At 51.2% G+C, this 16,612-nt stretch overlaps 1 protein-coding gene across 3 annotated transcripts in view; it reads right to left on the bottom strand.

The window, feature by feature from the left end:
- The window catches only part of MERTK (MER proto-oncogene, tyrosine kinase), a 57,798-nt gene extending 41,460 nt beyond the window's left edge, over positions 1 to 16,338 (bottom strand). For 2 of the 3 annotated variants that reach the window (XM_034763957.1, XM_034763958.1), the window contains exons 1-4: positions 14,994 to 15,128; positions 5,346 to 5,787; positions 2,796 to 2,896; positions 2,306 to 2,479 (exon numbers count right to left, since the gene is read on the bottom strand). In XM_034763957.1, the coding sequence (XP_034619848.1) occupies positions 2,306 to 2,479; positions 2,796 to 2,896; positions 5,346 to 5,787; positions 14,994 to 15,096 (820 nt within the window). In that variant the 5' untranslated portion in view covers positions 15,097 to 15,128. Of the gene's footprint in view, positions 1 to 2,305; positions 2,480 to 2,795; positions 2,897 to 5,345; positions 5,788 to 14,993; positions 15,129 to 16,210 lie in introns of those variants that run through there. The other variant, XM_034763959.1, reaches the window with a different exon arrangement.
- Between the last annotated feature and the right edge of the window lie 274 nt (positions 16,339 to 16,612).

Genomic DNA, 16,612 nt, shown 5'->3' with positions numbered 1-16,612 from the left:
AAATACACGCAGTGACCCTGCCATGGAGAGGACCCAGCTACCATGCAGGAAACGCCGCTTTCACTTCCTCATTTCATTTCATTTCTCCCGCCCAGCTCCGACGTCTACACAGCACTTTTACAGCCCCGTGAGCTTGAGTCAGCTGACACGGCCCAGCTGCATGGAGGGCAGGGGTGCGCGAGGGGGGTTAACTGCAGTGTAGACAAACCCTAGGGAAACTGCTGTGTGGGCTGGTGGGGGAACTGACCCTCAGAAGCAACACAGCAAAGCTAGAGCCACCCGCTGACTTCCCTTGCGATTCTGGGCTCTCTGCACCAAGATGTGCATTTTCTTATCGGAAACAGCCTTCTCCATAGACTCAGCGCTTGCAGTTTCCCAGGGCTGCTGGCTGGGACGGTCTGTTTGTAGATGCAGGGAAGGGGAGTTTGACTGCAAACTTCCTTGTCAGAAGAAATTTCTAACCCTAAACTGAAACCGGCTAGAAGCCCCCAAACCAGCCCGTTTGCTTCACGTGACCAAAGCCAATCTGTATCTCCCAGCGGGGAGACATCACCTCTGTCCCCCCCCTCGGGGTATGACGAGCGTCCCCGTCCATTCCACTCCGCAAGCCACGGCTCCGTGTTCCTGCCGGACTTAGGAATGGGGATTGAGTCTGCTGTCCCGCGCAGGGCCCTGGGACCGCAGCAAGCGGCACTATCAGACAAGCCTGAGCAACGACTCTGTTTTCACCCTCACCATACTGAGCCTGGCGGGAAAGGCAAAGCAGGGACTTTCACCTCATGAACAAGACAACCGAGTCAGCTGAGTTAGGGCTCCCTTCACAGCCTCTCCACGCATTCACTCCAAGCGTACGGCATTGTGCTGCCACGCGAGAGGCCACGATCACAGGGACGGTGCAAAATCTTCTTACCTCCCAAATAATTCATGGTCCAGCTCATTCGAATCAGCGAGTCAGCTGAGCTGACGTGGTTTCATTGTTCACATGTGGGAGGAGATCCCTGACAAATGCTGTAATATCCCTGCTCTCACCACCCACCCAAACTAAACCATGGCGTGCGCCGAGGTTAAAGCCAGTTCAGGTCGCTGGGCTAATGTCTTCACTGCAGCGTTAACTATAGCACTTGGACCAGCCTAGCCCGGGGGTGAGTGTCACGCTGCAAAGCCGCACTTGAGTTCCGGTGTCCTCACTGGTGTGGCGCTCACCTGGGCGTGTCACCAGGACTCCTCGGGGCACATCCCACGGTTCTTTGTGCTGAGCTACTCTCCTGGGAGAATGGGGGGAAAACTTGTCTGTCCTTCTGGCACATGGGGTTGGGGGGAAGGAGGAGTTGTGGGCGGGCCCTGGAGGACTACCAGCCCTAGAAAAATTTAGCCTGCATCCTCGCTGCCAACCAGGTGGGTTATCAGCCTCAGAGGAGCTCTAGCCTATAGCCCCAGATGGGCCAGAGAGCCTGGGCCGAAAGCAGCATCACACTCAGCCAGAGTGCGAGTGGCTGGGACAGGGGTTGGGGCAACACCCCGGGAAGAGCCTGGGTTAACTCTGCAATGAAGACATACCCTTATGGGCAGCATGCACCCAAACAAACTCTCCACAGCCAGCTAAGCCTCCTCATTTAACACACCATGTTCCTCACTTACACTGATGGGTGCTAGAACTGGGTCCCACGTGTGCCAACGTGCAGAGTAACGCAGTGTACGCACCACAGTCCCCACCACCCCGTGTAACAAAGCATCCACCCTGACCTCAGCGGCATCATCACGCCGTCTGCTAGACAGCCCTGCACCGGGGAAGCGTATGACACAGGAAGAGCCCTCGATTTATAGACTTCAAGGCCAGCAGGGATCCGCACAATCTGGACCGGCCAGGCCTCCTGCAGCCCACCAGAGACTCGCAAACCATCATTTCTGCATCACCCCCTGGTGGGGTCAGAGTTCAGGTTTTGCATTCTAAGGTGGTACTGAGGAATGGGACGTGGCATGAACCCTGCTCGGCCGTGTCCATCAGGGCGGGGTTCGACTCTTTGTATATCAGTGCAAGGATGTAACCATCCAGGCAACACGGGAGCGAGCCCTGCAGCCAGATGAGATCACCTCTATTGCAGAGCAGGATGGCTGAAGGCAAGGGCCATTGCGTTCCTAGCTGCTTCTGCGGGCCAGCCGTTAGCCAGGCGCACCAGCCAACCGCCCGCCAGCAAGTTCAGTCGGCGAACGCCAGCCAGCCAAGCCGGGCAGCCACGGAGCTTACCACGCTCCTGTTGCAGTGACAGCCCCCGGTGCGCTGAAACAGCCCCCGGGCGACACTCACCTGGCAGAGTCAGGACAGAGGGGGAAATGTACGGCTGGTCATTCACCCTGCTGCTGTTCCAAAACCAGTAAATCTGCACGGGCTCCGGGGGCCCCATCGCCTGGCACGTGAGGTTGAACGGTCTGTTCCTGGTAACGTTCAGACTCTCGGGCTGCCGAAGGAAGTGGGGGAGCCCTACACAGAAAGGCACGGAGACAGGCACCTTAAAAACACTTGCAGCAATAACACTAACAGCCAATAACGCCCAGATCTGCCAGCATTGCTGCCCATGCAACAGCGGCTCTCAGCACAGGCATTGTGTGCACTGGCACCTGCCTCCCACACTGAGTAGCCCAGCCCACTCCACCATCTCCTGCTCCTGGATTGCTCGCTCCCACTCCAGTCCAGCTCCTGCTCCCAACTGCCCAGCCCCATACACAACCCCTGCCACAAGCTCTCCTGCCAGCGCGCTGGCATTGTAACTAAATGCCTCTTTCAGGCCCCGGCTTACCTTCCATCTGGACGAAGATGGGGTCTGACTCAATTTCCTCATTGTGGATTTTCAGTTTGCAGCTGTAGGACCCGTTATCAGAGCGCTGAGCATTGGTTATGCTGTCAGGGGAGAGGAAAGGATTCACCTTGAGACTTATCACTGGCACAAAAGACAAGAAATGCTGGAACACTTCTACGCTGGATCTCAGTCAGTGTTACCCACAAAAATGGCATTAAAAGAATGCTACGGTTGCAAAGTCAAGCACTCAAAAGATGCAACCTTCTTGTGCATATGCATTATGGTACTGCCTTTAACTGGACTCAGACTTTCAGGCCAGACGGGACCATCATGATCATCCAGTTTGCCCTCCTGGCACAGTGCAGGCCACCGACCCTCACCCACCCACTCCTGTAATAGACCCCTAACCTCTGGCTGAGTTCTGAAGTCCTCAAATCATGATTTAAATACTTCAAGTTACAGAGAATCCACCATTTACATTAGTTTAAACCTGGAAACGACCCGTGTCCCATGCTATGGAGGAAGGCGAAACACCCACCCAGGGTATCTGCCAGTCTGATCCAGGGGAAAATTCCTTCCTGATCCCAGACATGGTGATTAGTTAGAGCCTGAGCATGTGGGCAAGACCCACCATAATTACTGAATCACGTGCTTTTTTCCCAGAAGACCCTGCTTCATTCCGTCCACAGGGTGGCCAGAGCTCACTTACTGAGCAGCTGCCCCGTAGGCGGTTTTATCCTCAGGATTTAATGTGTGGCTCTATGATTGCCACTGTTCAAACCCTGCTCTGAAAACAGAATTATTAACGTCCTTCTAGGCTTCTCTCTGGTGCTCATCGGCATCGCTGCCGTAGTTCAGTGCTTCACACATTTCTTAACGTTTGTTTTCACAATGCCCTGGGGAGGGGGGCACTATGACCCCCACGGGACAGGAGAAGAACTGATGCATAGACAGGTTACGGTCACAAGTGTCCACTAATTCTGGGAGCACAATTTGAGACACCCAGGACCTGATTTTGCAGAGGACTCAGCATTAGATACGTTCCAAGCCCAGCTCCCAGGGACTTCAGTTGTGCTCGGAGAACTCAGCACTTTTTACATCAGTCCCCAGGGTCTCATCAGGCACTTGGTTAACGAGGAACACAAAATTAGTGATCCCCTGTGTAAAGTCTGGTTGATGTGATTTGCCCAGCATCACACAGGAACCATGCGGCAAGGCCCCCCCCACCTTCCCGTCTCCTAGTCCCAGTCTCCTTGCCAAGCCAGTCCCTTTCGTTCAGCCTCCCCCACAGCAGCTCCCAGCCCCTGTCTTCTCCCCTCTCCCTTCCCCCAGGCTCCTTGTCCCAGTCTCTCCCTATGGCCTGGGGATGGAAAGGCCTAGGGATAGTATTTTCCAAAGCACTTTAGGAGCATAACCCCATCCCCTTACAATGGGACTTAAACTCTTAGGTGACTTTAGGGGCTTTGAAAATGTGCCATTGAATCATTTCACGGCAGCGATGCTGAGAAGAACCTGATGCATGCTGGGAAGTTTGCTTTGAGACCGGCACGTGTGTTTGTTTCAGGACTGTCTCACAGCTGTCCTGTTACAAACAACAACGGTGAAAAGCACATCTCTGGGGCCCGCTTGTAAATGACAGTCATGGACAAGCTGGGTTTTTCCGTGGATTCAGAAGCTACACATCCAACATACAGCGTGAGTGGGAGGAGGAGTGCGGGAGGGGACGGTATCTGTGGGGGTCTATGTTTGGCTTAGTGGATCTTCCTTTCCTTCTCCTCCCTGCACTGTGGGTTTCACGCGGCCGATTCCCGCCTACTGAAGGTTATGCCATGCTGCTGGTTTCGCTGCGCCTCCACTACGGTCCTGGGTCCTTGCTGAATGCCATCACCAGTGGATCTGACCCTAGGACAGAGCTCTGTCCCGTCCGAGAGCCAGCCCTCGCCTCCGGGTCCAGCCATCCTGGCTGCAGTGGGACTGATGATCTGCCTTCTTTAAAAAAGAGCCAAGACGGGGGGCTGAGCTGACAGCAATCCCCGCCCCTGCTTCGTGCCGGACCATCCGGGAGCTCTAAGCCCCACCCCCTCTGTTCCTTGATCTGTCACACGCGGGGGTCTGGGTTTGCTTTGGGGACGCTGACTTAAAGCAAAGGGCGTGTGGGTGAGCCTGTGTTTTCTGTCATCACCGGATTCCTATTTTCCATCACGCAAGAAAGGGTTAAAACTAGCTTTTCAAGTCTGCCATTTTACCTGCCTGACAAGTCAGGAAGGGTGTGACACGCCTGTGGTGTTATCAAAGACTAGAACAGCCAAACTTCCACCAGCCCTGACTGTTACCCTGATCAGCAAACACCACAGCCCTCTCCCAGCAGAAATCTATTCCGGGGCCTGACCCCGCTGGCTGAGGGCCAGGGGCACTATTCGCAGTTGTTCTGCAGGGATCTACGGGCAGAGATAGAAGCTACCGGGCTGGGCTAGAGTTTTTAGCTGCTAAGTACTCTCGAACTGAAGATGGCAATCAGTGAACCACCTTTTGAACAGCTGGCTCGTTTACCTGAAGGTAGAGATCATTGTTATTTCATCATCGTCCATGACCTGGTAATGTTGAGCGGACACGGGGCCAGGCTCCTGCAGCTCCTTCCCATCTTTCCACAAGGAAATGCCAGCAGAGTCTTGGTTGAATAAGGAACGGAGTCCCTTAATTGAGCAGTTAAACGTGAAATCTTTATGCTCATTAATTAATATATGGCCTACTGTGGGATTGAATTTAATTAGCGGTAGAGAGTGGGCTGGAGAGGCTCCGTCTAAGAGAGATGCATTGGCCTGGTCAGGATATGACTCCACGGGGGGCGTCCGTGCGTCGGCTTTGGGGGTATTGCGTGTGGAGGTTTGAAGGGAGCGGGGGCGTCGGGGCGCAGCCAGCCAGTCCACCAACAATGCTTGCGTGGATGGCGACAGTTGGGGCGTCCTCCTCTCCTGCCTCGCCTCAGGGTTCTCTGCAAAAGAAGACCCAGGTTTATGACCCCACTCATTGCCAGCAGCGAGCTCACCGCGGTACTCGGCGTTCTGTGTATCTCAGCAGCCCCCAAGTGCCGACGTTTCTATTCTCCGTGGCCTCACCCCAGGCACAGTGGCCTCAGACACACTCCATCCCCCACAGTGGAGCAGACCCAATACTAACGGGACGTCTCCGCAGAGACCCCCAGTCTCTATGCAGCATGTGTTCATGAGCCAGACCCTCGGCTGGTGAAGCTCCACCCACCAGTCTGAAATACCATCCACGGCAGCAGAGACCCCCTTCACCGATACTGCCGAGCCCGGCCCCTCGCTCAGGCAATGACAGCAGGGCTCCTGCTGCAGCCGTACTGCAAGTTGGGGGGCTGGGGAAAAGGGACACAGCTGTGTGAAGGGACTGGCCTCTATGAGTGATGGCTCCTCCCTCTGTGGATCTGTGGGTGCTCCTCCCCACGCAGCCCATAGATCTGGTGGGGTGGAAGGCCTCACCCCCTGACAACTCGGTGCCCCCGAAGCCCCCCCCAGGAGAGATGCGTAAAGAGAGCACTATAAAGGCGAGGTTCAGCATTTTCGCCTCCCGCCATACTCCTGGTGTTTTCCACAGGAGGGGTGTGTCTGGCCCAGATGTTACGGTCAGTCCTATCCACACCCCTCTAGCGTCCCCAAATGTCTCCTTCGCTGCGGTATAAAACCTGACCCAAAACAGTCCATGCAGACCAAAAAGCCAAAGACAGCCACATGCAGATGTGTCATCTAGAGTAGACAACCAGCCACGCTGCAGACATCTGGCTGGCCCTCTTCCCAGCACCCACCGACTGAGATGCCGCCATTAACACGAGGCTCCGCGTCTCCCATGTTCTGGTTCCAATGCACCCCGCAATGAAGACAAAACCGGTATTTCCCTGGCTTTGCAGAACGCCATCCCATTAGAGGGCCTCAAAGCACTGCAGACATGAGCTATTTCCTTTCCTGCCTCACAAGGCCTTTGTAACCACTGGCAGTACCATGGAAGTCAGTGGGGCTTGGGGCAGGGGTTTGCCCGGGATGGACTCGAGCTCCTTCAGGCAGGGAGCACGTCTCCTGGGTGTTTGTACCGTGTCTGACACAGCGGGGGTGTGATTCTGATGGGGGCCTCTGGTGCCCTGCAATGGAAATGTCAGACGATGGGGAGGCACAGACGGACGGAAGGTTGAACCTGCGTGGTCCTGGGGCAGAGTGTTGGGCAAAAAGGCAAGGAGCAGGACAGAGAGGATCCGACCCCGCAGTGCTGAGCGCACGGTTGTACAGCCCCCACGTCACGCCTGCCTCGCAGCAGAAGGAAGGTCTAAGGGGAAACGTGTGCCCTGCTTGGATTTACACCCATGTCTCCTCCACCCACACCCTGCCCCACTCTGACCCACGCACACTAGTGCGAGGCAGGAGCTGCTTACTCAGCGCAGAGGGTTATGCTATCACCAGAGTTGCAGGACCAGCTTCAGAAAACATACCCGCAGGGTGTGTGTTTAGCCCAGTGGGTAGGGCACTCGCTTGGGGTGTAGGAAACCCAGGCTTGAATCCCCACTCTGGAGCAGGGACTTGGCCTCAGTTTTTCCTCTCCCAGGTGAGCATCCTAGTCACCAGGCTCTAGGTCAGGGATCAGCAACCTTTGGCACGCGGCTTGCCAGGGTAAGCCCCCTGGCGGGTTTGTTTACCTGCCACGTCCGCAGGTTTGGCCGATTGCAGCTCCCACTGGCCGCGGTTTGCCGCTGCAGGCCAATGGGGGCCGCGGGAAGCGTCGCCTGCCGAGGGAGCAGCTGGCCACCGCTTCCCGCAGCCCCCATTGGCCCAGAGCAGCAAACCACGGCCAGTGGGAGTCACAATTGGCCGAACCTGCGGATGTGGCAGGTAAACAAACCGTCCCGGCCCGCCAGGGCGCTTACCCTGGAGAGCTGCGTGCCAAAGGATGCTGATCCCTGTTCTAGGTTGTTCTGGGATGGGTTGATCCCTCCAGCTGAAGCTGTTACATTTTGTATAGATACACAAATACTCACTGGGCCAGCCAGGTGACAGAGGCACCCACCTGGATGAGAGGGGATGTGATTCAAATCCCTCCTCTGAATGGAGCAGTCAGACCTGGGTCTCGGCATTGCCCTGCCCAGCGGGCTAACGGGCAGAGCCTGTTTCTGAAGAGGACTGGAATGAAATGTTCCCGAGGACCCAAAACAGGCTTTTCCGATTGACTGCCAAATTCCAAAAGTGTTCAGAACGGAACTGAAGATTTTTTCTGACCAAAATGGGAGGAAAAAAACCCCATTTCTTCGCCCAGCTCTAGCCATGACCGGATGGCAGGCTCCAGGACACAAAGTGACTCTCTGACGCCAGGTGGGAGAAATCGATTTCTGCTGCTGAGCTACCTGGTCAGCTCAGGTGGCTCTCGGAGCTCCAGTTTGGGAGCATACAGGGGCCTGAGTTTTCCCAAGCAGAAAGAATTCAGTCCAGGGCGATTTCAGTGAACGCCCCTAGGAAGAGAGCGAAGCTCAGGAAAACACTTGGGCTGAGGTGAACGTTTTGCAGTTGCTAAGTTCACAAAGGCAAACCCCAGGAAGTCGAGAGGTTTAGACCAAAGCCAACGAGAGCAAGCGCACGCTGTGCTAGGAACAGGGTGGGAATGCCACCTGATTACAGATCCCTCGGGCTGACATGAACATTGGTCCCTGCATAGCCTACGCTCACCCTTTGTGACAGCCTTGCACTTGCTGCTGTGAGCTGCCCAAGGACTTGCAGCATCATAAACTCCATGACTTCTGCAGGGTCACGCGGCAGTTCTCTGGCAGAGCCGCGGAGAGAACCACAACACTGAAGGACGGACTTGCGGCTAAAGCCGGGAGTTGAGGCCTGGAATCTGTAAGTCCTTTAGCCTCTGTGCCCTTATCCCCATTTTATAGATCATACTTCACACAAGTGGTTAGTGATCACAAAGGGTTGAGAGAGCTGTGGTTGGAAGGCAATTGTGGCAGGGTTCTTCTGCTGCGCTACCCCTCAGCAGGGGTTAGAAACCTACAGGGGCTACAAATTCATTCCTGTTGACTTGTTGTGGCGAGTTCAGCTTGTAAATCCCAGACTGGATATAAAGTGCAGTTGGTGGGAGGGATCTAGGGTCTGGGACACAGTCATGTTCCCAGGAGAGACCCCAGGAATAGCCAAGCACAGGCGGAAATGCGTTTTGTTGGTATTTGTTGTGACTGTATTTGCTGGATTTTGTTAAGCGTTTCAGAAGCCAAACCCCTAGCCAGGCTCGGGGGAGCTGACATGGTCCAGTGTCACCAGAGTGTTCAGTGCAGGGTGGGAACGGCAATCCCCCACTCGCAGAAATATGTGAACTCCCAGACCAAACACACACACACTTCACTTAACCTGGAACTGAAGTTGTGTGAGACCTTCACCATGTGCCTTCACCAACAGACCATGCTGCCTGCACATTCCGATCCCTATTTTGTAACCTCAGGGTATGTCTACACCCCAGTTAGACACCCCTGGCTGGCCCGGGCCAGCTGACTCGGCTAGGGGGCTGTTTAATTGCAGTGCAGATGTTCAGGCTCGGGCTGGAGCTCGGGCTCTAGGACCCCGTGAGGAGGGAGGGTCCCAGAGCTTGAGTCCTGACAGCTACAGGGCAATTAAACAGCCTCTTAGCCCATGCCCCTGGAGGTGTCTAACTGCAGTGTAGACACACCCTAAACGCCTGGCTGGTCGATCACAAGCGACTGCTACTTAAAGCTGCCTTAATTGAGCTCCTTTTATGGGAAAATAACTGAAGATTAGGATGGAGAATTGCCTGTAAATGCCGATTACATTTCAGGGTGGATTTAAAAAAAAACATTTTAATTTTTTTTTTTAAAAATAGAATTTTTAAAATTTTATTTGTTATACTAAGTTTTTCTTTTTAAAAATAAACCTGTTTAACATACACTCTAAATTTAATACAAAATATGTTAACGCCTAAATTTATTATAATCTCTTAAAAAACGTTTACAGAAAAAATAAATATGCAAATCCACGAGCCTCTATCCAAAACTCTAAGTTCTATGGAAAAGCAGCCTTTAAAGAAAGAACTGGGGGAGAAACATGGAACTTCTGAGGTCAGGCTTTATAAAAATAGCTCAGTGGGTCAATGTAAGTAACTTTAAGAGACTGTCTCATTTTTAAGAGACTTACGCAAGTAGGAATTTAAGTACCAGTCACTTTCACTTAGACGTATTTGAAAATTTGTTCAGCTTAATTCACTGACTACAGTGAATCCCTCTGTTCCTTTAAGAAATCATTTAGTTGTAAATGCAAATCATGTTTTGATAAGAGAAGTTTATGTATCCAAAACATTTAAGGTCGTTTTGTTTAATAAAAATAAATTGTATTTGCTGTTGTGTGTAATTCCAGTTACCATCCTAATGCAGTTTGACACAAATCATGAGCAAAAAAGTTAATTATCTAGTAAATAAGCAATTATTCACTGTTTTCTAACACACTAAAATATACAGTTAATAAGAATCTGAAGATATTAAGCTATATAATTGCTTAACAAATGTATATAATTATAGTGCACCCTCGTAGGTAGCAAAACAATGTACCAAATCTAATGTAAAGGCTCTACTGAATTGTAAATCAGCATTTTTTAATGGTTATGTCAACCCATGAGAATGCACCTCTCTTTAGAAAATTACACATAAAAATGGAAAAGTTGCTTAAAATTGGTGATTTAAATCATTGCTTTGAATCACCTTGATTTAAATCAGACCACCCAGTTGGTTTAATCTTCCCCAGCCCCACATTCCACCAAAAAAACCAAGGAGTACTTGTGGCACCTTAGAGACTAACAAGTTTATTTGGGCATAAGCTTTCATCGGCTACAGCCCACTTCATCGGATGCATGGAGTGAAAAATACAGGAGCACGTATAAATACATGAAAGGATGGGGGTTGCTTTACCAAGTGTGAGGTCAGTCTAAGAAGATAAGTAGACTAGATTTGCAAACATTTTCCCAAGCAACCCTCATAGCAACCTCCTACAAAGGTTTCATTTCCCTCCATCCTTACATGGTACTTCACCTTTGGAGCTATTCATTTGAGTTTTCCCGAGATTGATGGCACTCCCGAGGCCAACCTGGCATCAAACTAAAAGTAGCATTTTAAAATAATTTCTCAGAAACAAAGTTGTGTATTTTAAGAGACTAGATCTGGAGAATATTCCCCACACAAATCATTTTACTAGATTATTTTTAAAAACTTCTATTGGATTTGACAGGCAAAATACACTACTGACTGGATGAATCTGCCGTGTTGATGGCAATACAGTTATGGCTGCTTACCATCAAGTCATGGAAATGCAGGGCTAGAAGAGACCCCAAGAAGTCATCAGGTAGCCCCCTGCTCTGAGACAGGACCAAGTAAACCCCGAGAGCATCCTGACAGGTGTTTGTCCAACCTGTTCTTAAACACCTCCAGTGATGGGGATTCCACGGCCTCCCCTGGCAGCCTATTCCAGAACTTATCTACACTTGTAGTTAGAACATTTGTCCTCCTAATCTCCCTTGCTACAGATTAAACCCATTGCTTCTTGCCCTATCTTCAGTGAGTCAGGTTTTTTAAAAACCTTTGATCCTTTTTGTTGCTTCTCCTCTGGACTCTCTCCAATTTGTCCACATTTTTCTAAAGTGTGATGCCCAGATTTGGACACAGTATCGAGCGAGACAATTACCTCTCATGTCTTACAAACGATACTCCTGTTAATACACCCAATGATATTAGCCTTTTTCACATCACATTGTTGACTCGTATTCAATTTGTGATCCACTATAACCCCCAGACCCTTTTCATCAGTACCACTGCCTAGACAGCTATCCCGTTTTGTAGCTGAGCATTTGATTTTTTTTATCCTAAGTGAAGTACTTTGAACTTGTCTTTATTGAATTTCATCTTGTTGATTTCAGACCAATTCTCCAATCTGTCACAGCTGTTTTGAACTCTAAACCTGTCCTCCAAAGTGCTTGCAACCTCTCCAGCTTGATGTCATCTGCAAATGTTATAGGCATACCCTCTACTTCATTATCCAAGTCATTAATGAAAATTAATTGAAAACTGAAATGAAAAATGAAAATTGAACTGACGCCCTGCTGGCCCCCACTAGATACACCCTCCCAGTTTGACAGTGAACCACTGATAACTACTCTTTGAGTACATTCTTTCAGCCAGTTGTGCACCCACCTTACAGTAAATTCATCTAGATCACATTTCCCTAGTTTGCCTATCAGAGTGTCACATGGGATTGTGTCAAAAGACTTATTAAAACTAATCATGTCTACTGCTTGCCCCCATCTGTTACGCCAGTAACTCTGTCAAAGAAGGAAAATAGGTTGGCTTAGCATGATTTGTTCTTGACAAATCCATGCTGGCTATTCCTTATAACCCTATTATCCTCTAGGCGCTTACACATTGATTGTTTAATAATTTGTTCCAGTATCTTTCCAAGGATCAACATTAGGCTGACTGGTCTATAATTCCCTGGGGTTCTCTTGGTTCCCCTTGTTAAATAAAAGTACTACATTTTGCCCTTCTCCAGTCCTCTGAGACTCCAGATATCCTCCAGGAATTCTTGAAGATAATTGCTAAAGGTTCAGAGATTCCTCCAGCTGAATCTGCAAGTACCCTTCATCAGACTCCACCAACTTGAATACATCTAACTTTGGCTTCCCCCTTGTTTTTAATACTAATTGTGTTGAGTATCTGGTCATCATTAACCTGTTCAGTGAAAACTGAAGCAAAATAGGCATCAAACACCTCAGTCTTCTTGATGGCATCAGTTATTAGCTCTCCTTCCCTGCTAAGTAGAGCACCCATGCTTCCCTTTGTCTTTCTCTTGTTCCTAATGTATTTAAAGAACCTCTTCTCATTGCCTTGTATGTCCCTTGCTTGGTGCCTTAGTCTTTCTGATTTTGTCCCTATGTGCGTATGCTGTTCTTTTGTACTCCTCCTTTGCAATTCGCCCATGTATCCACTTTTTGTAGGATTCCTTTTTAACTTTCAGGTCATTAAGGAGCTCCTGATCCTGCCACATTGGCTTCTGATTAGTCTTTCTATCTTTCCTTTGTGCTAGGATAATTTGCAGTTGTGCCTTTAATACCGGCTCTTCTGAACTCCTTTTCCCCTTAGATTTTCTTCCCATGGGACCTTAGCTCCCTGTTCTCTGCGTTTATTAAACTTTGTTTTTTTTGAAGTCTATTGTCCTTATTCTGCTGCTCTCACGCCTTCCTTTCCTTGAAATAATAGGCTTCATGATTCTGTGATCCCTTTCACCCGCCTTCAGATTCAATGCCAACTCCTCCCTCTTGGTCAGAATCAAGTCTAAAGTGGCTGTCCTCCTAGTTACTTCCTCCACCTTCTGAAACAAAAAGTTGTCCCCAATACGTTCTAAGGACTTCCTGGAAATGTTGTGTTTTGCCATATTACTTTCCCAGCAGATGTCGGGGGTTTTAAAGTCCCCCATTCCTACCAGGTCTTGTGTTTTGGATATTTCTGTTATTGTTCTAGAAATGCCTCATCCACCTCCTCTTCCTGATTTGGTGGGCTATCCTAGACCCTGACCGCAATGTCACCCCTGTTTTTTCACCCCTTTTACCTTTACCCAGAGACTCTCAACTGGTCTGGATCTGGCCTCCTTCTGGATCTCAGAACAAATGATGTAACACCTCCTCCCTTTTAATCCTGTCTGTTCTGTCTACACCCCTCTATACCAATATTTCAGTCATGCCAACAGTGAATTTGATCCATCTTGATTAACCTGTCGCTTTCCAAAAAAATATTCACCGGGTATAATTATAAAGTAAATCAAAGAATGAGTAGAAAGCTGTGATCGGTTTACCCAACAAGAACATTCAATATGCCTTAACTGAGTCCAGTTTTTAGCTGGTTAGTACTCCTGACTATCAAACACCTCAAAGATTTTAACACCATGTCATTAATTTCCCCATTGTGACTAGCTGAGCAGAATTCGAGGGGACGTTACAGAGAGCCAGCAAACAGGACCCAAGTTTGAGGCTGGATACATTTCTTTGCTAAGCCGATTGCTATTTTTACTCATGAAAAATGATACTTTTAGACAGAAATTTGCAAAGTCACAAAATTGGTTCCCAGTCCCGTCTGTTCTTACAGAGTAAATAGAAATGCTCTCCCGGTTTAAGATGCAAAACAACCGTCTTACGCTGCAAAAATAACTAAGCTTTTTAAGCCTGCACCATAATCTTAACCATAACACAAACAAAGAGCATGTGACCGCTGCTGAACCTTCCCTATGCCACTTGCTGTTTACTTACACGGTACTAAAAACCAGTGACCAGGTGACCCGAGGAAAAATGCCTGAACAGCTCAGTAACAGATTTCTCAAAGAAAAACTTCTTTTCTGCTTGCTAAGCATATCTGAAACTTAAACTTCCTGACACAACCCAACCAGCTACATTTTATCCTTAGACCTTTAGTTTTGTTGTTATTCATACATTTCAAGAGACAATGACGCAGTGGTGTACAGTGTAACGGACTGACTAGCTAACTAGCCATAAAAAAAGCAGATATTACCGAAACGCCCCCAAAGATATCAAAACAGCTCTCCATGCTCTCAGAGGGCTTGACAGTTTCTTTTCTGGTTAACAGACTGGGGAATAAAGCCATAAAGAAGAATATTTGTCAATAAACATATGCAAGAAATTTCACTAAAGGTTTAAAAGTAAATGGGGAAAGCCACCCCACAATTGAAACGATTCTGCTCTACTCCAGTTCTAGTAAGGAGCTATTTGAATTCAATAAGAATTCATGACTTCACTAACTCTATATTCCTCATTAAGGGCCAAAAGCCGTGTGTTTACAAATGAGTCTTTCCCCTTGCACGTCTCCGTTCCTCACACTGAGAATCAAAGGGGTCCATCAAGAGAGCTTACATCTCATCAACAGCTTCAGTCTCTCCATCCCAAAAGACAGTTTTCTAAATCGCTTCGGGGGAAACGTATCTCAGGTAGCAGAACAGAGATACCAGAAAGAATCCAGTCTCTTCGGTGACATTCTCACTCCTGAGTGCCGAGCCATTCCCGGATCACTGTTGTAAATCTAGGAACGTTTCCCCAAATTCTCCGCAGGCTTAAGGTACCGTACCTTTACCCCACTGTACTCACCGTGAATCTTCAACGGGTTACAACCAGGGGTGACCCATCTACCTAGGACTAGCTCCTGACCCACATGCGGGAACAGAATTCCCAGCAGTTTACAACAGAACATGAGGAAGAGACTGCGGTCACCCTCATGTGAGCCCTTAGATCAAGCCCTTAGCGTTCGAGAGGGATAGTTCAGCGCATTCGTGCCCGCAGGCCCGGAGAAGTCCCCCATCTGCAGAACAGTGCAACGCCCCCACTGTTCTCACCCAGGTACTGCACCTGAGTGCTCCAGGGATGGGTGCGTAGTTCAGGCACCTGGCCCATTGGGGCATGCCCTCTGCTGAAATGGCCAGCGAGGCTGGCGCGTCCGATAGGGGGCCAGAACATAGACACTAGCCCATTTGAAACCTGCGCACGGTAGCTCATCACAGCAGTGTGGTCTAACTCATCCCAGAGCACGGAAGGCAGGTCTCCGGCTGGGCTGGTGGCGGGGGCTGTAAGGACTTTAGCAGGGCTGGGGGAGAACGTCCCCCCCCCCACAGCCAGGAGCCTTGGACAACTCTGTTCTAAGGGGCAAGAGTGTCCCTCACCCATCCCACTGATCAGACAGCCCCATGGGCCGCACACGGGGGGAGGGGGGGAGGCTTTGCCAAGCCCTGCAAGCAGCAGGCCTGGGCTCGCAGGGGGTTCTCTGCCCCGGAGACGCACTGGGCGGTGATCAGGCTCCGCTGCCCAGGGACCCACACACTGTGCCCCACCACCTGCAGGCCACACGCTGCACCCTCCCCACAGGCTGGGGAGCCCCACATACACATACACACACATGCAGCCCCCCCTGCGCGCCCACACCCACTGCACCCCCCACACACACTGTGCCTCCCCACAGGCTGGGGAGCCCCACGCGCACATCCACACACACGTAGCCCCCCTGAGCACCCACATCCACACTGCACCCCCCACATTCTGCCCCCATACAAATGCACACATGCAGTCCCCCTGTACACACACAGAGCCCCTCCGCACAACACTCACACACTGTCCCCCACACACAGTGACCCCCCACACGTTCCCAGACACACACAGTCTCACACTGCCCCCCACACACACTCACTCTGTCCCACACTCACACTGCCCCCCCAAACACACACGTTCCCAGACACACACACTCTCCCACACTCACACTGCCCCCCCGTTCCCAGACACACACACTCACACTGCCCCCCGCCCCGGGAACTCACCCAGCGCCGCGAGCAGCAGCAGCAGCAGCAGGTCCCGGCCCATGGCAGCCCCCCGCTGCCGGGAGCCCCCCGCCCCGCCGCCGACAGTCCTGAGGCGCCGGCCGCTCCGCAGAGTCCGCTCCAGTGCGGGGCGGGGCGGGGCGGCTCCGCCTCCAGGTCCGGCTCCGCGGCTGCGGCCGAGCGCCCTCCGCAGGCAGCGCCGGGCCCGGGCTGTGCGGGGCGGGGGCTCCGGGCTGAGCTGAGAGCGGGGTGCGGGGCTGTGCGGGGCAGGGGTTTGGGGCGCAGGGCTGTGTGGAGCAGGGGTTCGGGGCGCGGGGCTGAGCGGGGCAGGGGTGCGGGGCGTGGAGCTGTGCGGGGCAGGGGTTCGGGGCGCGGGGCTGGGCTGTGCGGGGGCTTCTGGGT

This window comes from Trachemys scripta, chromosome 3, assembly GCF_013100865.1.
Source record: "Trachemys scripta elegans isolate TJP31775 chromosome 3, CAS_Tse_1.0, whole genome shotgun sequence".
In the NCBI taxonomy this organism is placed as follows: Eukaryota; Metazoa; Chordata; order Testudines; family Emydidae; genus Trachemys; species Trachemys scripta.
This window is presented reverse-complemented; position numbering and strand designations above follow the sequence as displayed.